This window comes from Octodon degus, unplaced genomic scaffold, assembly GCF_000260255.1.
Source record: "Octodon degus isolate 3935 unplaced genomic scaffold, OctDeg1.0 scaffold00103, whole genome shotgun sequence".
NCBI classification, from domain to species: domain Eukaryota; kingdom Metazoa; phylum Chordata; class Mammalia; order Rodentia; family Octodontidae; genus Octodon; species Octodon degus.
This window is the reverse complement of record NW_004524679.1, coordinates 10,058,550-10,085,777: the sequence shown is the minus strand read 5'-3', so window position 1 is coordinate 10,085,777 and position 27,228 is coordinate 10,058,550. Positions and strand designations below refer to the sequence as shown.

At 34.4% G+C, this 27,228-nt stretch overlaps 1 protein-coding gene and 1 pseudogene across 8 annotated transcripts in view; one reads left to right on the top strand and one right to left on the bottom strand.

Annotated features, from left to right (window-relative positions):
- Positions 1–27,228, bottom strand: part of LOC101568064 (protocadherin-11 X-linked) — a 1,027,172-nt gene that overhangs the window by 986,947 nt on the left and 12,997 nt on the right. For all 8 annotated transcript variants that reach the window (XM_023723772.1, XM_023723774.1, XM_023723775.1 and 5 more), the window contains exon 2: positions 175–2,670. In XM_023723772.1, the coding sequence (XP_023579540.1) occupies positions 175–2,670 (2,496 nt within the window). The remainder of the gene's footprint in view (positions 1–174; positions 2,671–27,228) is intronic.
- On the top strand, positions 5,323–8,539 carry LOC105743161 (annotated as a pseudogene).

Genomic DNA, 27,228 nt, shown 5'->3' with positions numbered 1-27,228 from the left:
AATTATGCTTAAATTTCATACAAAAATCACTTATTTTGTTGAGATTTTTTATCAACTTAAATGAACTCATACATTCATCGCACAGTTTTTGTACATTATGATTACATTTTTCCCTTTCAAGTCAATAGATTATGTAAAGTTTTACATTAGTTGAAAATAATTTGAATTACCTACCAGTCTGGTGTGTATAGACACAGGAGTCTTGAACATTGCTACTGGATAACTGCTTTCAGACACACTGTAAGGATCAGAACTGCTGGAGGAACACTTGGAGATGGAATCACAGGCCACAAAGGTATTATCAAGGGGTAGTTCCTGGATGATATGGTGCTTCGAATTCAGGGGAGTTTCAGGCTGGATCTGGAAGGTTGGCTGTGGAGAGGCAGATTTGTAGTGCCGGGCCAAATCAGGACTATCAGGTTTGAAGGTACTTGGTGTAGTGCCCCATTTGTACTTGCTCATGTTCTGTTCTTCAAGCTCAATCGGGAGATCTAGTGTCACCCCATTTCCATCATGGCTGGCATCACCTGTCTTTGTTTCTTCAATAGTGACGAAGTTAAGCAACAACTTTTTTGGGACATGCTTTTTCATTTTCCTCTTCTTTTTCTTCATCATTATCATCTGCCTGTTTTCTGGGTTTGGAGTGACCCATTCAGAATTCTGTTTGCTTTTCTGGGTAGACTTAAGTTGTGGTGATTGACGACATCTTACAACAGCAGTAATAAAAATTACTAAGATGACAGTTATGGTGCCTGCAACAATAGCAACCATGATTTTAACATAGTCAATTGTTGGTGAGGATGCATCAACTGTCTCAATATTCTGGGTCACTGCTCTTTCTATGCTTTTCTGCACCAATTCATGAATCAGGGTCACATTAGAAACTGACTCATTCACAAACAGATTGACAATCACAACATTGTAGAGAGAATCAGGTTGTCCTAAGTCCTTAACTTTGACTACTAGTCTGTGTAAACCAAGGTCTGCAACAGCACATTTTTCTTTCAGTGTGATATTGCCTGTTGTTTGGTCAATCACAAAGAGGCCTTTTGTGTTTCCTCCTATAATACTGTAACGAAGCTCAGAATTGATGCCAGTGTCATTGTCAATGGCAACTACTTTGAAGACCACTGTGCCTGGATTAGTGGACGGTAGAACCAATTCATAGGAGTGGTTAGAAGGAGGAACAATAAAACCTGGTTTGTTGTCATTGACATCAACCACATTTATGGTTACTTTAGCAGTTGAAGAATGTGATACCCTACCACCATCCTCAGCCTTTACAAAGAAAGTATATGATTCTTGTTTTTCTCTATCAAATGAAATATTCGGCCTGATGACACCTGTGTGTGGATCAATGGTGAACTCATCATTCATATTGGAAATGGAGAGGGTGACTGCAGAATTCTCTCCATAATCAGGATCAGTCACAGTAATTAGTCCTACTGTGCCATGATTTGGAAGGTTTTCTGGGACATAAAAATTGTACTCATTGTGAGTGAAAATTGGACTGTTATCATTCTGATCAAGAACCGTAACAAAAACTGTGGCATTGGTCATTAAGGGTGGTATCCCATTATCTTTTGCCAGAACAGTGAAATAATATTTTTCTTGTTTTTCTCTATCTAGCTTGTTCACTGCAGTCAAGATACCTGTACGTTGATCCAAGTTGAATGCTGATGGAGCATCCATACCCAGCAGGTAACTGATCTCAGCATTATGTCCACTGTCTGCATCTGTTGCACTTATTTTTGTTAACTGTGTGCCAGGCGAGTTATTCTCAGGAACAGAAATACTTATTAAAGGCTGAATGAAAACTGGAGCATTGTCATTTTCATCTTTCACTTTAATGAGGAGCATTGATGACTGATTCAAAGGAGGTTTGCCAGAATCAGCTGCAAGCAATTTAATAGCATATTCTCTTGTAGATTCATAGTCAAGATATGCAGCAGTTTCGAGGAGGAACTGATTACTGAATACTGGCCTTAACCTGAAAGGAACTTCATGATCTGTGAAGCATGTTACCCTACCATTGTGATCAGCATCTTTGTCAGTCACAGTTATTAGAGCAATTTTGGTGTTGAGTGGAGCATTTTCTGAAAGAACCACAGTACCATTAGTTGGATTGATGATATATCTAATGTCAATTGATGGGACATTATCATTAACATCTGTAATATTTACCAGCACCATTGCTCTTGCAGGCATTGATCCACCATCACTTGCCAAAACAAGTAATTTGTGGCTTGGTGCTTCCTCTCTATCCAATGGTTCTTTGATTGTGATAAGCCCAGTGGTAGTGTTGAGAAGAAATAGTCTCTTAGCAATGTTTGAGATAAGATTGCTGAAATAGAAATGAATCTTGGCATTTTCACCAATGTCAGCATCTGTGGCATGTAGCTGTGTCACTGAAGTACCTACTGGAGCATTTTCTGGTATGCTAACTTCAATTTCCTGCTCCTTGAACACAGGATGGTTGTCATTAGTATCAGAGACACTTACTTGTAAAATAGCAGTACTAGATCTCTGAGGAAATCCACCATCTTCAACCTTGACTTTCATCACATAAGTATCCTTTTCTTCCCTATCTAACTCTCTCTGTACTATTAGTTGTGGCATCTTATCTCCTTCTGGTGTTTCAATGACATCAAGTCCAAACATATTTTGGCCCTGGAAAAAACAAAATGAAATATGTTTTTACTTATGGTAATATATATTAACTAAATTAAAATCAAAGTAGACCAAATATCAAAACTTAAAAACACCAAAGGAAGTGCTTATTCCACAGAGCCATCTCCCCGGCTCCGCAATTGCCGTGACTCATCCACATGGCTGACACTGACAAAGGATCTTCAATCTGAGGTAGAGGATCACAGGATAAATCCTGAGGGGATTTCACTGACCTTATAAGATCCAAAAGCTACAACTCTTGTTGCATATGTCTTGCTTTACCTTGGTCTTAACCATCCAGCAGAAAAGTATAAAAACGAATTATAAGAAGTAAAGCTATGTTGTTATGTTGAGCTGTAGGGGACTCAGGTCAACAATTTCTGACATTGCCAGTGAAGTGGAAGACCCAATACTATTATGGGCTACTGGACTCTTTTAGAATATTTTGCTGAGTTTACACACCTATATTTTTCAATTATTGGACTTAACCAAAAAAGGGGATACAGATGAATGTCCATTTTGTATTTGTGTATTCAAAATGGTTAGAATAGATATATAGTTTTCATTCTCTCAATGAATAGAGGGATTTGTTCTTATAGTGTTTTTAAATAGGATATCATGTCCTCATCTTGTACAGCAATTAACCACTAGGAAGAATGTATGCAATGTGTTAATTATTGAAAGTGTCCTATCAAATTGGTTTGAAGAAAGAAACTTAAAAACAGAAATTATAAAGCTACTGTAAGATGGGATAGATAAAACACTTAACAGAGAAGTAAACAAAAAACTGATTGTCTAAGCAAAACTTCCATTGCACATTAAATAAGAACAATAATGATTAAATGGAAATATAACAGAATAAAACTTTTTACATAGCAAAAGAATCAATCAGTATATTGAAGAGACAGGGCCTGGGGAGATATCTCAGTAGAATAAGCACTTTCCTGGGAAGCGTAGGGTCCTGAGTTCAATCCCCAGCACCATAAATAAATAAATAAATAAATAAATAAATAAATAAATTGCAGTCAGTGTCAAGAAATGGGAAAGACACATAAAAAGAAACTTCTCGGATGAGGAAATATAAGTGGTCACAAATATATAAAAAAAATTCAACATTTCTGTCCATTATAAAAATATAAAGGGGCCGGGGTGATAGCTCAGTAGAATAAGAGCTTGCCTGGTAAAGGCAAAAGCCTGAGTTCAATCCCAAGTTCAGAAAAAAAAAAGCAAATTAAAGCAATGCTAAGGTTTTTCTTACTCCTGAAACAGTGGCAATCACTATGAAATTTAAAACCAGGAAATTCTAACAAGGGTGTGATAAAAAAAGGAACCCCTACTTCATTTTTGTGGGAATGTAAACTGCTGCAATTGTTTTGGAAATCATTATGAAGATTTCTCAAAGAAGAGAAGTTAGAAATTCCATATGACCTAGCTGTGTTCCTGATAGGTATCTTCCTCAGGGAATTTATGACATCACACTACAGCTACGAATGTATACCAATCAATATTTATAGCAGCACAATTTGTAATAATTAAAACATGGAATCAGTCTTTATGCCATGAAGAGACAATTCGATAAAGAAATACATTTTCTATATAAAATGGAACACTAATCATAAATTTGAGTCATTTATAAGAAAATTTTGGCATCTAGAACATGTCATGTTCAGTGCGATGAACCATACACAGAAGCTTAGATGCTATGGTGTCTCTCATTTAAGTAAAGTATAAATAAGTAGAACAATAAAAGACAGAAAGGGACAAGAGAATGGTTTTCTTGCATAAGGAAAGTGGTCCAAAGGAACAAAGATGAGTGATGAGGGGGAGGAAAAGTACAAACACACAGAATAAAGATATGCCTTGTATAAGAACCTACTAACCTAATTAATATAAACATTCTATGCCATAACATGAGCTATGGTTAATGGTGGCAACAAGAATGAATACTGAAATAAGAGAAATGTATAAGGAAGGAGTGAGAGAGAAGGCAGCAGAAGGGGCTTTTAAAAAGAAACAATGTGTAGTATATAAATATAATGCCTCCTCAATATGATTGTAAACTGTAGAACTACAAATATTTACTAATAATTTTTTAAAACATTTTTTTAAAATTTTACCTCTATAATATTATACAGAGAAAAATTTTGTAAAAATCTTTCAGAAATAAAATGTTTTGTTACTATAATAAAAATTGGACTGGTAAAGTTAGTAAAATTTTACATTTTCACTTTAAACTTTTATTTTCAGAATTGTTACCAATTCTAAGAGTGGTATGTGGCCAGGACATTGCTTATAAAATATGTTATCCCACTTGTGGCAAACACACATATGTACATCCCAAAACAAAACTGAGAAAAAAAATAACATATGAACTGAACACAAGAATTATTTACACATGTGTGTTTAGATAGATTTTGTTTAAATATTCTCCACAAAGCCTCATGCAGTAATAGGTGGGGCTTTTTCAGAGAAGCCTGTATGTAAAGTGTGTGATCAGTTCAAGGTACACTAACTGAAGTAAGGGTACAAAATGATTAAATTATTCTAATGGTCGTTTGGGCATCACCATGATCACCATAGCTGGATAGGGAATAAGAGGAATAAAAAAATCTAGGAAGGTCACTTTGTTGGTTTTCTTACCTTCTGCCAACCATGAACTATGTCATGGTCTGTGATAGCAGTCTGCCGAAAGTAGAGCTGGAACGCCTGAGCCTGTACTTAACAGACTCTAGTCAGAGCTCAACAGAGGAGAAACATGATAGGAATTCTGCCAGTAAAGATCAGGCCATAGCCATGATCTTGGCCCTAGCCTTTCAAGGTCAGTGAGGACTCAGGACATAAGAGAACCTGTACTGTAACATCCTGTAACTCAGTGGTGTCCCAAATTTTCTGATCAAGGAGATTATGGGGCCACAGAGGAAAGTGATACACAATGTAGAGTGTGCCTAAAGAGAGTCACCAAGAGAGAAAAATTTCTCTCAGGCTTTCACAGAGAGCAAATTGGTCAAGCAATGGCCATGACTCATCCAGATGACTGACACTGACAAAGGATCTAAAAACTATTGTAGAGGGTTTCAGGATAAATCCTGAGGATATTTGACTGACATTTTCAGATACAAAAGTTACATTTTTTATTGTATAGGCCTTGCTTTATCTTGGTCTTAACCATCCAGCAGAAAAGTATAAACATAAGGTATAAAAAGTAAAGCCATATGAATATGCTGAAATCTAAAAGGTTCAAGTCAACAACTTCTGACATTGTCAGTTCTGTAGTTAACCCACTACTGTTATGGACTACCGGACTATATTGGAATATTTTGCTTAACTTTCCCACCTACAATATTTGAATGGCAATGGAATACCCATCTCTGACAAAACTAAACAAAAACGGGATATCAATGAGGGAACATTTTGTACTGAAAAAAAAAAAGTATATATATAAAAAAAAAAAAATATATATATATATATATATGTGTGTGTGTGTGTGTGTGTGTGTGTGTGTGTGTATACAAATTAGTTGGGCTATATATATACAGCTACTTTCTCTTAATTCAATGAGAAAGATTTGTACTGATAGTGTTTCGTAAAGGTATCATGTCTACATTTTGTGCTATGAATACCTACTGTGAACACAACAATATGCAATGTGTTGTTGCAACTGTCCTACTAGCCTGTTTTGTAACTGTCTCATTGGTATTTCTTTCTGATTAAAATAATTTTTAAAAAGCTCAGGCTCAGAAGTTTTCTTGCTGAGAAAAAAAAATCACTGCATTGGTTGTTAGCTTCTAAGTGACAGGTATTATGGCTTGGAAGAGAGTTTGTCTACATTTTAATCACGTCTGGAAACTACCTGAGGTTTAGATTAAGAGCAACAGATTAAATTTCCAGAAGAAATGTCAAGGCAGTCTAACGTTGAGATTGTTGACTAGCTTCTGTTAGGGGCTTTTAGCCAGAGTTACGTTGAGAAGCCAGAAAAAAGAGCCCAGAAGTAGGATTTAAAATGTTGTGGGGCTGGTGAGATGGCTCAGTGGTCTAAAGCACCTACTTAGAACAAGCTTAGCAAAGCATCAGGGCACGGTTCGGTCCCCCAGCACCACATGCCAGCCAGCCCTGCCCCCTGGTGGACTGAGCTGGCCCCGCGCGCTCGCACGCACACATAAATAAATAAAATAAAATAAAAGATTTTAAAAATAAATAAATAAATAAAATAAAATATTGTAATTTTGAATAAAGAAAACTCCAGTAAAGTTGTGGGATAAAAAAATAAAACAGACATCACTTGTAACTAAAATTTGTAACAAAGAAAATCCAAGTATTAAAAAAATAAAAACAAAGGGAAAAAATGGCCTGAAGATATCACAAGAACTATCAGGAGGCTAATTGTGTATGAGCACCAGCGGCGGGCTCTCGGGTCTCTTTTAGCGCTATGGGCTGGAGGCACTGCCTCCTGCTCCTCCCGCCTCCATGGCTACCTGAGTCACTCCCTGCCCAGCCCCACCACCTGACTCCCCACATGAGCCGCGGGTATTGGGAATTTTTACATATAACATGGCAGACATTGACAAAACCATGGTATGATGCTGTGATATTGTAGCAAAGAACAGTGTGAACTTGATCACTATTTGGATGATGATGAAGTAGAAGAAGAAGAAACTGGTGAAGAAACAAAAATCAAAGTTTTCAGATATGTATTTTCTGCCTTCTGAGGACTATCAAGAATCATAGATAGCCATCTGGATGAAGCTTTGTGCTTCGCAAAGTACAAACGTGTCAGCTGACTGTTCAGATGATGCAGAATCCTAAGATTCTTGCAGCCCTTGAAGAGAGACTTATTGATCTGGTAGACACACCAACAGGATACACTGAAAGTTTGCCTAGGGTAGTTAAAAAAAAGAGTGAATGTTCTCATGTGCACAGATAGAAGCTAAATTCTTTGAGGAAGTTCATGATCTTGAAAGGAAGTATACTGTTCTCTATCAACCTCTATTTGACAAATGATTTGAGATCATTAATGCAATTTATGAACCTTCGGAAGAAGAATGTGAATGGAAACCAGATGAGGAAGATGAGATTTTGGAGGAGCTGAAAAAAAGGCCAAAATTGAAGATGAGAAAAAGGATGAAGAAAAAGAAGATCCTAAAGGAATTCCTGAATTTTGGTTGACTGTTTTTAAGAATGTTGCCTTGCTCAGTGACATGGTTCAGGAACATGATGAACCTATTCTGAAGCCTTTGAAGGACATTAAGGTGAAATTCTCAGATGCTGGCCAGCCTGAGTTTTATCTTAGAATTTCACTTTGAGCCCAGTGAATATTTCACAAATGAAATGTTGACAAAGACATAAAGGATGAGATCTGAACCAGATAATTCTGATCCCTTTTCATTTGATGGACCAGAAATTATGGGCTGTACAGGGTACCAAATAGATTGGAAAAAAGGAAAAAAAATGTCACTCTAAAAACCAATAAAAAGAAGCAGAAACATAGGGGACATGGGACAGGTCATACTGTGACTAAAACAGTTTCCAGTGATTCTTTCCATAATTTTTTGCTCCTCCTGAAGTTCCTGAGAGTGGAGATCTGGATGATGCTGCTGAAGCTATCCTTGCTGCAGACTTTGAAATTGGTCACTTTCTATGGGAGCGTAAAATCCCAAGGTCGGTGCTGTACTTCACCAGGGAAGCCATTGAGGATGATGAGGATGATTATGATGAGTAAGGTGAAGAAGCGGATGAGGAAGGGGAAGAAGAAGGAGATGAGGAAAATGATCCAGATTATGACCCAAAGAGGGATCAAAACCCAGTAGAATGCAAGCAGCAGGGAAGCAGGATGTTTGTGGCCTTGAGGATAACCTGCACTGTAATAACCTAAACACAACTATTATTTACTTACAGCCTTATGTTTTTGTATTTCCTTGGTAAAATCAGTAACATTTTTAAAGGAATTGATATTTTAAAGCTCAGTGTGTTCTAACTAGCATTTTATCTATAGTTTTACTGTCAGATACATAGAATGCACAGATTATCTGAAGCATGTTCATTCATTGCTGCAATTTGGTTCTTTGCATCATAAATTAATTGGAGTATAACTGTGAAAATTAACTTTTTTTCCTGAAGAACCAAAATAGTTTTCCCGCTAGTAGTAGGGTGGGTTTAAGTTGCTTGCATAGTCATGCTTTTCATTTTTTGTTGCATAAATCAATGACTTATACTGACAATTCATTACTTAAAGGAAAAAGAAAATGAACTTGCAGTTAAGAATTTCCATTAAGACCAAATTTAATTGCTAGCTTATTAATGAAGTTTTATATTTTAGTTGACAGTTAACTATAAGGAAGCCTGCCTTAACATAGTTTTGGTTTGCATAGGGAGGTAAATAAAAATGCAGAATTTTCAGAAGTTTACTGATAATATCTTAGTGTACTTCTAAATTTCACACCCATTAATTAAGCATCATTCCTTTGTGGTAGGCTTTGTCTTCTGTTTTCCTGGAAAGGATGACTTTGCATCATTTGATGATACCACTTTTTTTGTTGTTTGCTTGTTCTTTTTGCAGTCTAAAATAAAAATGTTAAATACAAAAAAAAAATAAGAACTACCAGGAATCCAGTCTCTGCTGCCTCAGAGATAAAAAAGTAATAAAATTTTCCTTAAAAAAAGAGAAGTCTGAAAATATCATGTTGCAAAATGGCTTCAGTCTAAAATGTTCTTCAAAATTTAGGTTGTAGACACTCAACCCCCATAGACAAGAGAAATGAAAGCTCAGCTACTGCTCCAGCTTTCAGTAGACAATGATATCATCCACGTGGTGCTGATTTTTGGTGCATGTAGAATGTAAGATTTGTGAGATCAAAAATGCTTCAACCCAGATTTTAGAAAAATGTTTGGGAGGCCAAGCAGTGTGATCTTGAGAGGGCAGGGTATGAAGGTGTGAGTATGAGGCCAAAGTTGCCATGCAAACACCAGAAATTTAGAAAAGCCAAAAAGAGATCACCTGGAAAAAAAAGCATCAAGGCAGGATAAAAGCTCACACAAGTTGCCACAGACTTCCAGTGATGGTAAGAGTAAAAATGTGCAATTTAATATTTACCCTGTTAAATTTTTGAATTTCATTTTTTCCATTCCTGTATAACCCATTATTTATACGTTTAAAAATAGTAATGTTGGGCTGGGGAGATGGCTCAGTGGAATAAGCCCTTCTCTGGCAAGCACAAGGGCCTGAGTTCAATCCCCAGTTCCGGGAAAAAAAAAAGGTAATGTTTATCTTGGGCCATTATATGTTAAAAATGTTTATTTTTGTATTATTTCATTTGTACAGGGGCTCATAGCTATGAATTTGCTTTAAATTTCAGAAGACACTACTCATAGACTTTTTGCCAATGCTAAAACTGAAGATGTTGGAGACACTTAAGGATAGACTAAATGCTTTTTAGATGAAGAGATATGCATAACTCTTTCAGAGGCCAGGGGGAAAATGTTATGGTTTGTGTTTAAATGACCCCAGAATGCCTCATTTCTTCATACATGGTGTTTTGTCAGAGGTGACTAGATCCAAAATATGTGATTTATTAATGAAGCAAAGCTGAAATTAAGGATATGCAATTATTAAATCAGTCCACTAATTATTTCACACTGACTTAATTCCAATAGTAGTTAGAGTACAAATGGAACCCTAAAAAGCTGCTATGGTCACTTTTCTGCTTTTGTTATTTTTCTACCAATCATAAACTGTTTCTTCTCTATGATGCCTGTCTGCCATGACACTCTATCTTAGAAGCAGCTAATGAAAGACTAAAACTGCTACAGACTATAAACCAAACAATCCTTTTCTCTCCTAACTTTCTGGTGTCAGGTATTTTGTCTCAACAATGAGAAAATGTATCTAACATGCATCAGCTCAGGTTCATATCAAGAAAAAATTTATGGACCTTGAAACAATCTAATGTAATGTAAAATATTTTATTTCATTTGCAGGTAATATCATTCTAAATATAAAAGTAAGCTTTGGCTGTATAAACATGGGGCAAAATGGTGAAATAAGAAAATCTGATGGTACATATAAAAGTATTAACATCAACCAGATTGTGGTGCTATACATTAGGTGAGACAAAAGGTGGGTGGTAAACCAAGCACTCTATGAGGCTGAGACAGAAAGATACCAACTTAAGGCTAGTTTAGACAATTTAGCAAATAAGGAAGATGCTTTCTCAAAATGAAAACTAAAAGAAGAGCTGGATATGTATCTCAGTGTGAAGCACCTGGTTTCAAGGTTTAGTACCAGAAAATTTTAAAAGGAGCTAAATTTTATACTGGGTATGAAATTCCCAAGAGAAGTACTATTTCGTTTTATAAATTTAATAAGTAGTATTTGTTGCTAAGTGAATTGTATTGTAAAGAGCAGTATTTTTTTGTCTGTATTTATAGGTAAGAATTAACTGCAGTAAACTTTAACATTTTTATATGTTCATTTTAAAGTCACCAATTCCTTCTTTACTGAATGGTAATAAATAGCACAGCACATTTGGAGTTGTGAATCTGGTTCACTCATTCAGAAAATGCATGCTGTGCCAGTCAATTCTAAAAACAGTAACAAATGGTTTAGATTCCAGAACTGATCAAATAAGAAATGTTTTGTTTTGTTTTTCATATATCCAGGAATACTATGACTTTTTTTTGTGGAACCAGGAATTGAACTCAGGCCCTTGCACTTGTCAGGGAAGCACTTATTCTACTGAGCCATCTCACTGGCCCCCATCCAGGAATAATTGTGCAACAACAACAACAATATAAATTATTTCTGAGGTTTTTCTATTCGTTGCTTTTTGAAGAAATATTTTTTAAATTTTATCTTTCACATAGACATCTTTTTTTCATGGAAATGCAAGAACATAGTTTCAGGGGAATAAAATACAATTATATGACAATTACAAAATGCAGTAGTGAAATATATTCAATATTTTAAATGTAAATATCATTGAGTACAGCAATAAATACACTTTCCAGTAAAATTGATCTTTATTTGCTGTAGGCTGACCAAAATTATTAGCAAAAATATTAAATATTGCTTACATATAGTGAAAGATGCTATTTAAATTCTATGTGATATTACTGGAATATTTCCTTCACCATCCATTTGCAACATTCTGAAGGTAAATCTTAACAATGTACTATAAATGACATCAACCATTGTTCACATATTTGATGATAACCATAAATTCACCAAATCCTTCTTTATTTTATGATATATTGTAGAAAAAGAATAATAGTAAGAATACACCATCTCCCCTTAGATGAAATGGATTTGCAGTAAAATATTAGTGTTAATACACATAATGCTGATGAAATGGTTCAGTGGAATAAGTGCTTCCCTGGCAAGTGCAAGGGCCTGAGTTCAATCCCCAGTTCCACCAAAAAAAAAAGTAATATGCATAAAATATCCGAGATACTATATGCTTCCTGTATTTCAATTACTTTTAACAAAGTCTGAGAAGTAGATATTATTATTTAAAGAAAATATTTTTCTTCGATTCTAACTATTAACCTAAGTGAAATTTCATTTTTTTATTCTGTTTTATAAAATTTCAATTATAAGAACCTTATTTTTCCTTTTGAAAAAATACAGTCAATAAAGGAGTTGAAAATGATGTTATTGTACTAGGTTCTATGCATTCTTCCTTCAGATTTTTTTAATATCTAATAAATCATCATTTAATGGATATATGTCATTGTTGTTTTGGTTAGCTCTGAAACTGAAATATTTGATTGTACATACAAATTCATGTTAAACAGTTAGAAAAAAAAGACTTAATTGATATCAGGGCTGTAATAGCCTTGATAAGAGTTTTTAAAGTGAAAATCTCCCATCACAATCTTCACTACCTCTGTATCTCAGGTGAATGCCATGGAGGATGGTCCCTCCTATCACCATCACGATCACCAACTATAAGACCCAGGGGAACCACACAAGACCAAGAGAGCATCCGAGTTCCTCACCAATTCCATAACTCGGGTGGACCTCAAGGGAAGGCCCAGAGACCAGAGAAAATGCCAGTGAAACAGTACAGTACACAAGATGGATGCAGTCCTGGTATGGCTTCTATAGTTTGTGGTTGATTATTGTGGGGGTGGATGCTGTACCTGCCCTGGGGCAGGTAATTTGCATTACAATGTAAGGAGAGGAGAGAGAATAAATAGCTGCCTGAGCCGCTGCCACTCCCTTTGGCCCTCCTAATTTTTGTGGCTGACTTGAAAGGTAGCTCTCTGCAATGTGCCACACTGCCTTGGAGCCAGCTGAGAATGGACTGAAACATCCAATAACTAAATAAACTAAATAAAATTTTACTTCTTTCATTTTGAGTGTCGGGTATTTGTCCCAGCAACTACAGAAGAGTAACTGAGAGTTCTATCTGTTTGTTGGTTTTTGATTTGATTATTTTTCTCTTTTTCTTTTTCCTTTCTTCTCTACTCAGTTCTTTTTTATCTTTTCAGAATGACGGAGAAGTCCTGCTATAGAATGGTAATGCCATTCCTCAAATCCAGATACCAAGTACAGACAATCCCTTACTTAGTCCCTCATTCTTTTTCTTCTACCCTCTCCTCTAGTTTCCCAAAGTGTGTGTGATGCTTTTCCCTTTCATCTTGTTTCTATTTTTTTTCAGCTATCTTTATTTTATCCACTATCCTTCTTTAATCTCTCCACCAGAGGGTAAAAACTACTATACCAAAGGGAAAATGCTTTGAAAAAAATCTGCCAATTTATTATCTGTTCTGTTACATAATTTTACATTCTTTTCCTAAGGTACAAAATTAATAGCTACTACAGTATGTCAGCTTCTAAACTGCTTGATACCATTGTTATTATCAATTTTATTATGTTAATAGTGTTGCTAACATAGAAAAATAATCCTAAATAGCTAGGATGCAATTTCTGTTTCAATTAGTTGTTGTCCCCTCTGAAACAATACTGGAAAAATCTGAGGTAATACACTTGCCACCACCCAGCAGCAAAGAACTTGGGACTGGCACAAAGAGATACCAACATCTCCCTCTTAACTAACTGGGAAATTAGGATCTGGGAACAGGTCAAGCCAAGAACTGTATACACACAGAAAGCATCCCTAATGAACACACTTTTCCCATATTTGACTTGATACTAGTGATATAGCTACCTAGTACAAAAACTTCAATAATAAACAAAGAAAACAAAACAAACGTTTTTGGAACAAAAATGAGAAGTCACAGGAAAAAATAGAATCTCAGAACTCCAGCTTTACTTGAATAAATCTGAAAACCATTCCACTTCTTATGGAAGAAAAACACCTGAAATTTCTGAAATGATAGCAACAAGTCTATGACAATATAGAGTAAATCAGTTTTAAAATAATCATCCAGGTTAAAAAAAAAGAAATATCAGCATTCATACAGGGACTGGTCAGGAAATTAAGAGTAGAGATAGATAAATAATAGATGATGATAAGAAAATAATAGAAACTAAAGTAAATATAGGAAAGAAATAGAATGTATGAAATGGATTCAAGTAGATATCCAGGAAATTAGAAATTCCATTGAAAGTTGGCAAAACTGTTTTCAAAGATACATTTTAAATCTTGAAGTCAGGATTCTAAGCAGCAATTACAAAAGCAAATTTTCTTTAATATAAAAAGAGCTCAAGAGCAAGCAATGTAACACCTACAAGATGATACAAGGTTAAGTAGTGTAAGCTGGATAAGTGTGAATGAAAAAGCAGGAGTCAACACAAATAACATAAAAAGACTATTTACAGAACAAAATAGCAAAGAAAATTCCAAACTTGAGAAAATAATATGTTCTGAAAATAAGTAAGACATTTAAAACTCCAATTATCTATGATGAAAATAAATCTAAAGCCAGACAAATAACAATCAAGTTTCCAGAAATACAGCACAAGATCAGAATATTCAAAGCTGTTAGAGAAAAGAAAGCTATCATCTATAAAGCAAAGCCCACCAGATTCAAGACAGACTTCTCAACACAAACTCTCAAATTAAGAAGAGCTTTAAGTGAAGTATTTCAAGTACTGAAAGAAAACAACTTCCAAAGTAGACTGACATACCTGACCATCAAACAGTTTAATGGAAAGCAAGAACTAAGGTTTAAACAAGGAGAGAGATAAAGGAGAAAATTAGGAGATATGGCAAGGGCAAAGTTGTACATTTATATAAACAACATGGTTTAGGCAATGGTCCTAAGAATTTCCATCAGGTTTTTGAAAATAACAGTTAAAGGGTAGAATTCTCACCCTAATTAATAGATAAATGAAACAGATTAAAAGAGGCAAACGTCTCTACAAACACACTCAGTCACCTTATCTTTCAAAAAGTAGCTAAACATGCTTACTGGAAGAAAGATAGCCTCTTTAACAAATGGTGCTGGAAAAACTAGCTCTCTACATGCCGAAAACTAAAACTTGACACAGGTCTATCACCATACACTACATTAAAGTCAAAATGGATTGAAGATCTAAATGTTAAAACAGAAACACTAAATATCTTCAAAGAGAAAGTAGGAAGAACTGTTGAAGACATAGGGGTAGGCAAAGAGTTCATGAACAAAAATCATATCGCATCGGTAACACTTGAAAGAATTAACAACTAGGATCTCCTAGTTCTCCTTATTGAGAAGTTTTTGCCTGTCAAAAGAAATTACCAAAAACATCAAAAGACGACCCACAAATTTGGAAAAAAATCTTGACAAATAAGCACTCACACAAAGGTCTTCTCTTTAGAATATATAAAGAACTAGAAAACATTAGCACACCAAAATTTAAAGACCCAATGCAGAAATGAGCATCCGAGATGAACACACACTTCTCAGAGGATGAAATTAAAGAACAAAGTAAATATATGAAAAACTGCTCCACATCACTAGGCATCCATGAAATGCAAATTAAAACAACACAGAGATGCCATCTCACCCCAGAAAGAATGGCTATCATAAACAAATCAACTAATAACAAATATTGGAGAGGCTGAGGGGAAAAAGGAACCCTTCTCCACTGCTAGTGGGAATGTAGACTGGTGCAACCATTGTGGAAATCAGAGACTCCTTAAAAACCTTGGATTGGAAATCCCATTCAAACCAGCTATCTCCCTTCTGGGAATTTTCCCGGTGGAACTGAAACTATCATACTATAGTGATATATGTGTACCTATGTTTATAGCAGTACAATTTGTGATAGACAAATCTTGGAAACAACCAAGATGCCCATTAAATAAGGAATGGTTGAAAAATGTGTGGTATTTTTATACAATGGAGTATTACTAAGCTATAAAGAATGATAAACTCAAAGCCTTCAAATTTAAGTTGATGCCTTTGAAGATATACTCATAAGTAAAATAAACCAAACCCACATGTTCAAATATTGTATAGTATCCCTAATATAAGAACTCAAACGAAGAAATACAAATAGAAAGTTTCAACACAATTAAAAAGAAAGCGAGAACTTGTGGATTAGACAGCAAAAGGAGAGCAAGGAGAAAAGCTAGGAAGCATGACAGGGGCAAATTCATACATTTATATGTACAAGATGGGTAAGGCAATGATCCTGAAAACTATCAGCAGATTGTTGAAGCTAGCAGTTGCTTGGTGGGATTCTCACACTGACTAACTATAAATGCTGATACAGGTGAACTGAGTGACTACAATGAAGATAGCAATGTGTAATTGTGGGGTCATCCCCGGAATGCTTGTCATTCTTGCCTTTGAAATATATGTTTCTTGTCATGTCATACCAATTATGGCCAGACTGTATCTCAAGTAAATTTTTTTTGGTTTGGTTTGGTTTTGGTTTTGGTTTTTTGGCGGAACCAGGGATTGAACTCAAACCCTTGTGCTTGCCAGGCAATCACTTATTCTACTGCGCCCCTTCCCTGGCCCCCTCAAGTAATTTTTTTAAACAGTAATAAATGAAAAAAAAGAGACATGAAGAAAAATAATGTCTGGGGCTGGTGAGATGGCTCAGTGGCCTAAAGCACCTACTTAGAACAAGCTTAGCAAAGCACAGGGACCGCAGTTTGATCCCCCAGCACCACATGCCAGCCAGCCGCGCCCCCTGGTGGGCTGAGCTGGCCACACACACACACACACACACACACACACTAAGTAAATAAACTTAAAAAAAAAAAGAAAGAAAAGTAATGTCACGGGACTGGCCTGCTATAGTGATGTATATGGTTGGCATTCTAAATTTTGGTGTAAAAATACATAATTGTTTATTCACTTTTTAAAATATGTCTTAATTCTTTTCCATATTTGATTATGACTTAAAGTTTAGCTTATCAATAGTTGATGGAAGATACATGTTCCATCTTGTGCTTAAGATGTTTAATATTCAGACATATAGTTAGGTTAAACGCACCTGCGTATGTTGTGAGCAATAATAAGCTTCTCTTCTGGAGGGTTAACAACCTAAGTTTGCAGACCAAAAATTAGAGAAAAAGAAGAGCTGCAAGGACAGCCAACATTTTGGCCCTGTCCTGTCCAGGTCAATGAGGACTCAGGACATAGGAGAACCTGTACTATAACATCATGCAACTCAGTTGTGTCCCAAACTTTCTGATCAAGTAGTTTATGGGACCACAAATCAATGTGATCAGTGATGTAGTGTGTGCCTAAAAAGGGTCACATGGAAAGGGAACATTCTCTCAGGCTTTCACAGAGAGCACATTGGCCAAGCAATGGCTGTGACTCATTCACATGGCTGACACTGACAAAGGATCTACAAACTGTGGAACAGGGTTTAGGGATAAATCTTGAGGGGACTTGACTGACCACATCAGATAAAAAGTTACATTTTTTTGGTTATATACGTCTTGTTTTGTCTTGGTCTTAACCATCCAGCAGAAAAGTATAGAAAGTAGGTATCAAAAGTGAAGCCATGTTAATATTTTGAGCTGTGGAAGGCTCAAGTCATCAGATTTGGACATTGCCAGGCCCATGGGTAACCCACTACTATTGTGGAATACTGGACTATATTGGAATATTTTGCTGAATTCATGCACCTACAATATTTGAACGGCAATGGAATACCCATCTCTGACAAAACTGAACAAAAAAGGTGATATAAATGAAGGACAATTTTGTATCTGTATACACAAAATAGGATAGATATATAGCTACTTTCTCTTAATTCAATAAGAATGATTTTTACTAATAATGTTTGGAAAAGATATCATGTCTGCATCTTGTTCCATGAATGACTACTACAAAGACAACAATATGCAATGTATTGATTGTTGTGACTCTCCTACCAAACTGTTTTGAAGTTGTCACATTGCAATTTTTTTCTCAATGTGTTATAAATAAATAAATAAATAATGTAACTGTTTGTTAAAAAATCAAAAAAAGTAATAAAAGAAAACCTGAGACAAGAAAAAAAGTCATAGGATTGTTCTGTTACAATGTTCTATGTGGTTTGATCTATTAATTGCTTTGTAAAACTCTCTAATGTTTTTTCACATTTTATAGTGATTTAAATTTTAGAATATCTATGGTTGTTGGAAAATCGCCATTGCACTTTAAATCTAAGGTGTTTGATATTCAGACAGATAGTGATATTAAGCATATTTGGCTCTATTACAGAGTTATTACTAAGTTATCATTAAATTTCTCCTCTGGATGTTTAACAACTACAGTTTACAGACCAAAAGTTAGAGAGATAGATGGGCTAAAATTATAGCCAATATTTTGGCTGTAGCCCTTCAAGTTCTGTGAGGACTCAGGACATAAGTGAACCTCTCCTGTGACATCCTGTAACTAAGTGGTGTCCTAAATTTTCTGATCCAAGAGATTATGGGACCACAGAGGAGAGTAATCAGTGATGTACTGTGTGGCTAAGGAGAGTCACATAGGGAAAAAAAAATTCTCTTAGGCTTTCATAGACAGCAAATTGTTCAAACAATGACCATGATACATACAAGTGGTTGACTCTGACAAAAGATCTATAAGGGGCTTTACATGGTTCCAAGGTGAATCCTCAGGAAATTAGACTGACCTTGTTTGATTCAAAAGTTACATTTTCAGTTATATAGGTCTTGCTTTAACTTGGTCTTAACCAACCAGCAGAAAAGTGTAACCATGAGGTATAAAAAGTAAAGCTATATTAATATGCTGATCTGTAAAAAGCTCAAATCAACAACTTCTGACAATTAACAGTTGTGCTGATAACTCACTGCTTTTATGGACTATTGGTCTATATTGGGTTATTTTGCTGAATTTAGTACCTACAATCTTTGGAATGGAATCAAGTATGAAAAGGTCCTTTTAAAGGCTTCTCCAAATACAGCATCTCTAAGTGCAATTGAACACCCATCTCTGACAAAACAAAACAAAAAAGGGATATATGTTAGGAGCAATGCAAGCTAGGAAATAGATAAAATGTGTGTAGGTGAGACTATGCCTCAGTGCCTAAAGCATACAAGCTACCTTATTCCTGAGATAAACATCCTGTCTAGTTAAGGTCAGCTATTAGTCACTAGGAAACCTTGTATCATGTGTTATTAACTTTGCAAAAGTGAAAAAAAAGCAAACAAAAAAAAAAAGAATGGGGAAAGGGCAAAGACAGATATGTCATTCAAAGCAGTTAAAAAAATACAATGAGATTTCAGTATGATGTGGGAAGAGAATGTCTTAAATTATATTTTGGACAATATATAAAAATATTATCTTGCAGAAGATTTGTAATGCAGTTATGAATAACAAAAATAAATATTGATTATTTTATATATCACCCAAAGTCATAAACTGAAAATTAAAAACACAATGTGAAGTTTATAAAAATAAAAGGAATCCAACCTGTAAAATGAATAAATAATTAAAAAAAGACATTTTTGTTGGGAAAAAGAAAAAATATATATGTATACACAAGATTTTTGGGATAGATATACAGGTACTTTCTTACTTCATTGAGAAGAAATATTAGTTTCTACTAATATTGTTTAGAAAAGATATCATTTCTGCATCTTGTCCTCTGAATAATTACTACAAAGACAACAACATGCAATGTATTAATTATTGTAACTGCCCTACTAACCTGCCTGAAAACTTTTTCATTTTTTTCTTCTCTTTTTTTGTGTATTTTAGGGAAAATTCTACAGGGTGTTCATGGTCTCAGTACTAGATCAGACTCATAGTGACCCACCTGTTTACCCGCCTTCCAAGAGCTGGGAATACAGATGCATGCCACCATGCCCAGTCTCAATCTCCTTCTCAGCATGCCTCACTGAGCTATTTGGCCAGCCCTGAAACAGTTTCATTTCTTTTTTATCTTTCATCTCATTAAAATGAATAAAAATAAGTAAACAAATAAAAAATCAATATACCTGAAAATTATTTCAAAATTATTGGAGAAATGATATTTCCATGACACAGAACAACTGAGAAAATTCATGACCACGAAACCAACTCTATAAAGAGTATTGAAATGTATTATAGATAGAGAACAGAATAACACAATTCCAAGAACAACAGAAATAAACCACCAAGTAGGGCAAACAACTAAATAGATGGAAAATTCAGGAAAGCAACACAGGAAAATATCACAACAAAGATAAGCCAGTACATACCAGTTATAAACATCAATGTAAATAGGCCTCTGTTTCACAAGCCAAAGAAACAGCCTGGCTACATGGGTCAAGAAACAAGATCCAAAATTATTTTGTATTCAAGAAACACATTTAAATAAAAATAATCTAAATGTCCACCCAAATAGCACAGTGGATTAAAGAACCTGCAAGCAGGCCCAGGGACCCGGGGTTGGATCCCTGGGCCTGCCTTGCTGGTCCTGCCCTGGGGCACTCTGAAGAGCAATTGATACTGGGCATGGTGGCATGCCCCTGTAACCCAGCTCTTGGGAGGCTGTAACCAGGCAGATCACTACAAGTCCAGTCTAGTTATGTGGCCCTGAACACCCTGTAATCCCTTCCCTTAAATACAAAAATAAAAAGTAAAATATAAATAAATAAATAAATAAAAATAAATAAAATAATCCTACACCAGAAGTTCAGGGATAGAAACAATATTTATTTGTTTCTATCCTAAACAAAGTACAAAAAAGGGCTAGATATTGTTTGCAGACAATGTGAACTTCAAATGAAGAATGATCAAAAGACAAAGAAGGTCACTATATCATTATTTAGTGGGAAAAAGAGAAAAATAGCAAACATAAATACGTGTGCACCAAATATGGGATCACTCAACTAAGTAAGACCAATATTATTTGCCATGAAAAATCAAGTAAACAATAAAACAATTATAAAGAGGAAAATTAATTCCCCATTTTTATAAAGATAAACTAGACAAAAATTAGCAAAACAAAATCAAAACTGAACCAAACCTGTGAACAAATGGACTTAGTAGATGTCAACAGAGTGTTCTAAGCAAGATCATCAGGAAACATTCTTCTCATCTGTATATAGACCATATATTAGCCCATAGAAATACTAAGTTAAATGCAAAGGAACTGAAATCATGCCATGCATATTATCTCAACACAAACCAATGAAATTGGAAGTTAATGGCAAAAGTAACTAGAAAAACTCCATAGCCACATGGGAAATAAATAACTCTCCTGTACAACCCAGTGGATCACAGATGAAACTATAGATATTAAATATTTACAATTAAAAATGCACATACTAGAATTTTGGGACACAGTGGAAGCAGTTGTAAGAGGGAAATGTATAGCACTGAATTATTCAATCAGGAAAGGTAAAAGAGCACATGTATACAGTATAATATTATACCTCAAACTTTTAGAGAAAGCCGAGCAAGTCAAGCACAAAGCCCATGCAAAGGGAGGAAGTTATAAAGATCAAAGTTGAAATTAACACAACTGAGATTTTAAAAACAATACAAAGAATGAATCAAAGAGTTGACCCTTTGAAAGCATAAAAAAACCTGATAAACTCTCAGCCAAACTTATCTCCCACAAAAAAAAAGGCAGAGGGGAAGATTAAAGACTCAACTTCATGCAAAGAGAAAAAATAAAGGAGAAATCACGATAGATATTGTGGAAATTCATATCAGTATCAACTTGAAAATCTTTACTCCTATAGGATGGGAAACACAGAAGAAATAGACAGATCCATTGGAATATATGAATTACCAAAGCTGAGTCAAGAAGAAATGAAGATTCTCAATAGACAAATATTTGTTAAAGAGAATGAAAATCTAAAAACTTTCTAGCAAAAAAGCTCAAGTCCATATAAATTCACTGTTGAATTCTACAAGAAATTTAGAGATTTACTTCCAATATACCTCAAAATCTTTGAAGAAACTGAAAGGAAAGCAACATTCTCTGCTTAATTCCTCAAAAGAAGTTTTACCTTGGTACCAAATCCAGAGAAAGATCCAACCAAAAAAGAGAACTATAGGCCAATCTCCCTATTCAACATAGATGTAAAAATCCTCTGTAAGATGATAGCAAACAGAATTCAGCAAATCATCATGAAGATAATACACCATGACTAAGTTTTATTCATCCACGGAATGAAGTGACGGTTCAATATTATGCAAATCAATACACATAATACACCATATCAACAGATCCAAAGATATAAATCTCATGACCATCTCAAAAGATACAGAAAAAGCTTTTGATAAAGTCCAACACTCATTCATGATAAAAACTCTATAGAATATCAGAATAGATGGACTTTACCTTGAAATGATAAGACATCTATGACAATCCAACAGCCAACATTATTCTAAAGTGGATAAAAACTGAAAGCTTTCATTCCAAAATCAGGTATAAGATAAAGATATCCATATCATGCTACCTACTCTATACAATTCTGGAAACTTTAATCATTTCATTTAGACATGAGAGCCAAATAAATAAAATAAGAATAAGGAAGAAAGAAGTGAAGCCAGGGAGATGGCTCAGTGGAATAAGCGCTTCCCTGGCAAGAACAAGGGCCTGAGTTCAATCCTCGGTTCCAAAAAAAAAAAAAGAAAGAAAGAAAAAGAAAAAAACAAAAGAAAGAAAGAAAAAACGAACTGAAGTTACAGTGACTCACAAATGTCATGATATTCTACATAAAAGACTCTAAAAAGTATTACAAAAGACTTCTATATTTAATAAAAAAATTAGTAGTATAGTCGGATAAAATGTTAATACTTAAAATTCAATAACATTCCTGTATAAAAAACAAACTTAATATGCATAAATCATAGAAAGCACACAGTTCAAATTGGCATTCAAAAAAAGAAATATGTAGATATCAAAATAACAAAAGAAGTAAATGGTCTATATATTGAAAATTATAGTATGTAAAAAAAAGAGATCAAAGAGGATATCAGAAAATGGAAAGGTGTCCCTTGCTTTTGAATAGAAGGTACGAGCATGGTGAAAATGGCCATAATCTCAAAACTCATATAGACTTAATGCAATTACAATCAAAATATCATTACAATACCTCACAGAACTAGAGAAAACATTCGTAACACTCATATAGAACCTAAAGAGACAAAAAATAGTGAAAGTAATTCTGGGCAACAAAAACAAAGCAGGACACATCACAATCCCTGACATGAAATTATACTACAAAGCTACTATGATAAAATAACCATAGTACAGGTAAAAAACAGACCTGAAGATCAGTGGAACAGATTAGAAGATGCATACACAACTACAGCATATATTCAGCAGCCTTAGTATAAAGCAAGGATATCCAAACCATGCCTCCTACTCTGTATACTTCTCAAAACTTTAACCATAGTTCACTGGAAGAAAGACATACATTTGAAAATTGGTTCTCTCTATGACATAGAATAAAACTGGATACACATCTATCACCATGTCCTAAAGTCTAAATGTAACAAAGATCTAAAAACAAAAACAATCACTCAATCTCCTAGAAGAGAGAGTAAGTAGAATTATTGAAATCATATGTGTACGCAGAGATTTCATGAATAAAACACAAATTGCATGGGCAATATTTCAAGACTCAACAACTGTGATCTCAACTTTTTGAAAAATTTCTGCACATCAAAAGAAATCACAATTAGAATGAAAAGAAGACCCACATATCATGAAAACACTAGTCAATTGTCCATCAGATAAAGGACAATTCTAAAAATTCTATTTAGAACATATAAATAATTAAAAAAATAGATCCCCCAAATTCAAAGACACAGTAAAACATGGGCATCTGGCATAAATAAACACTTCTCCGATGAAGAAATACACTAGAATGACAAGCTAATAAATGAAAGAAATTTGTCATCATCCATCATCATTCAAGAGTTTCAAATTAAAATAACACTAAGATTCCATCTCACCCTACAAGGAATGCCTGTCATCAGGAAATAAACAAATAACAAATGTTGGACAGGCTGTGGCAAATAATGACTCTTTCTCCACTGTTGGTGTGAGTGCATATTCGTGTAATCACTACAGAAGTCAGTATGGAGATTTTTCCAAAGTTAGGCTTAGAGGTACCATTCAACCCAGCTGTTCCCCTTCTCTTATCTTGCCAGAAGAATTGAAAACTTTATACCACAGCAATAAATGGGCACCAATATTTATGACAGCACAATATATAGTAGGTAAATTTTGAAAATAACACAAATGCTCATCAATTGAGGAATGGATAAAAATATGGTTTTTTTAATACAAGGAATATTATTCATCCATAAAGAATGGTAAGCTTCACATTTGTGGAAAAATGAATGCCATGTATGACTATATTCATTAGTGAATTAAATATGGCTCACATGTTCAAACATTATATTGCCTCATCCATGTGAGATATTTAAAGAGCAAATAAGGTCTAAAATATGCAATATATATTGTGAAATGGGAAAAATTGTTACAAAAGAAAAAGGAACGAGGATGGGGGAAAGAGAAAAGGGAAAGAATGCAGGTGAAAAGAGAAAAAATGCAAGCTAGTTACATTATTAGTTTCTCTAGTTTATATGAGGGAAGGTTTGAGGTTATATTTATTGGAATAATTGTATGCCCATATTTGTAGTCTGAGTAACTAAAAATATTAATAGGTAACATATTATCTATTTTTTATTTTCCTATCAACTTATGAGATTTTGTTTTACCTTAGTTCCATAAAATAAAAAAGTGAAACAAATACATTTCTCATTTTTTTTTCATTTTAAAATCTACAATATTCTTTATTTCGTTTTGAGGTGGATTTTGTCTTTGAGGAAAAAAGAAAGAACTTTTAAACAAATAATTAAATATGAGGTATAAAAAAGAGACAAAAGCCATAATTTCATCCATTCTACTAGTTTTCATGGATGAAAATGGTTACTCTTTCTTTCTGTTTCTGACTTATTCTATGTTAAGTTTCTGTAATTTTCAGGATTTCTACGTTTCTTGGGCCTCAAAAATTATCTAACACATGTAAATGCTTAAAATATAAATTGAGGGCCAGCCAGATAGCTCAGGGGATTAAAGCACCTACTTAGACAGATGCAGGGACTGGGGTTCGATCCCCAGCATGGCATGCCGGCCTTGCTCCCTGGGTGCACTGAGAGGGCGATTGAGACTGGGCATAGCAGCTCACACCTGTAATTCTAGCACTTGGGAGACTGAAAAACAGGAGAATCATTACCAGTTTTATCTGTGTAGTTAGACCCTGTAGACCCTGTACTAAATACAATAATAAATAAATTAAATAAATGTTTAGAGAAGAGATCATGTCTGCATTTTGTATTCTGAATAACTACTACAAAGACAACAATATGCAATCTATTAATCATTGTAACTGTCCTAATAACCTGTTTTGAAACTGTCTCATTGCTATTTCTTTCTCATTTAAATTAATAAAAAATTGTGAAAAGAACATAAAATAAAAAATATAAATTAAACTTGACTCAGAGATTTTAGCATTTTATGTTTAATTGGAAAATGCTTTCTTTTTAAGAACATCTACTTTGGTTTTTTTTTTATCACTGTTTTCAATTGAAAACTCAAGCAAGACAAAGGAAGTGTCTCACTTAAATATATCTAGTCAGCTATTTTCAGCAGCTATTCTTTGTGTTTAAGCAAAATGAATGAATTTATAAGAGAACAAAGATCATGTCTTGAATTCCTTTTTGATTTTTTTTTTCTGGTACCCGGGATTAAACTCAGGACCCTGAACTTGCCAGGCAAGCACTTATTCTAATGAGGTATCTCTCCAGCCCTGTATATCTTGAATTCCTGAACATAAATAATACAGTGGACTCTAGAGATCATTTAAACTAACTTCCCTCTTTCAAAAATGGATATACTGAGACCAGAGCAGTTATATGACCTCTCTGTGATTACAGTTTACGGAAGAGCCAGATTTGAAAACTAAGACTTCTGTAAGTTGACTGATTTTTCCACTAATCTATAATTACCTCTCAAAAAGGAGGCTTTTTTGATGCTCAAAGAGAACCTTGTAATGTGAAGAGTTCTCAGTTAGAGTTAGTTAACACATAACTATTACTATTCAGAAAAAAGCAGAGTAAATTTAAAGCAAACAACAAGCTAAGTTTCCTAGTTTTAGAGTACTGAGGTAGGATCAAAAAAGTTTCTTTTCTGATCTCTTCAAAATGGTTGTAATGTCAGCATGCTGGAAAGTTGAGGCAGGAGTATCATAGGTTTGAGCCCAGCCTGAGCAGCCTAACAATTTACCAAGGTGCTAACTCAAAATAAAAAGCAGAAACATAGAACTGAAGATGTAGATCACTGAAAAGGCTCTAGGTTTAGTAGCACATCTCCCCCAACCCTCCAGATAGTAACTTCCCCTCAAAAAAATAAAAGTATCATTACTACTTGTGCAGTTTTTCCAAAGTTAATCAATATGATGCCTTGGAATCCCAAACCAGTATTTTTGTGGTGTAGCATCCAACAAATACATGTCAAAGAAATATGGAAAACTTTTACAACCAACTTATCAGCTCTTTACTGACTCAGAAATAAGTTAAACCAGTCTGGGCATAGGTTGCTTATGGAAGCATGTGCATTTTCAAATGACTAAAAAATAGACATTTAGAAAGAAATGAATAAAGATAAATAGTTAATTTTTTATGTGCCACAATATTATAAAATATTATAAAACCCAGTTAAAAACTTTTATGATAATTAAATCTATTGACAAAATGATTAATAAATGCTGTTTTAATGTGATGGCCATACTAGTTCATTACACAAAAATATTAAATTTTATGCTCCAGTGATATTCAGAATTTTCAATTAGTCTTAAATTGTTTAACTCTAGATGATGGTAATATCCATCACTTCTTATCTATCTTATCAAAATCATAGAGATTTTCTTAGTTTACTATTTTAGACTTATTAATAACTTTTATAGTATCATGACGTGAGAATAGAGAAATGCTTTCCTGAAAGTAAAAAATCAATCTTTCTTACTAGAGATTCAATTGTCCATAACACACATTGAAATGTCCACCCATAGATAACAATTTTCTACTATACTTTATGTTTAAGATTGGAAGGTAGATTGACAGAAGTTATTCATATTTGACTTGATATAAATATTCAATTTGTCATATGATAACACTTCATACGTAGATTTT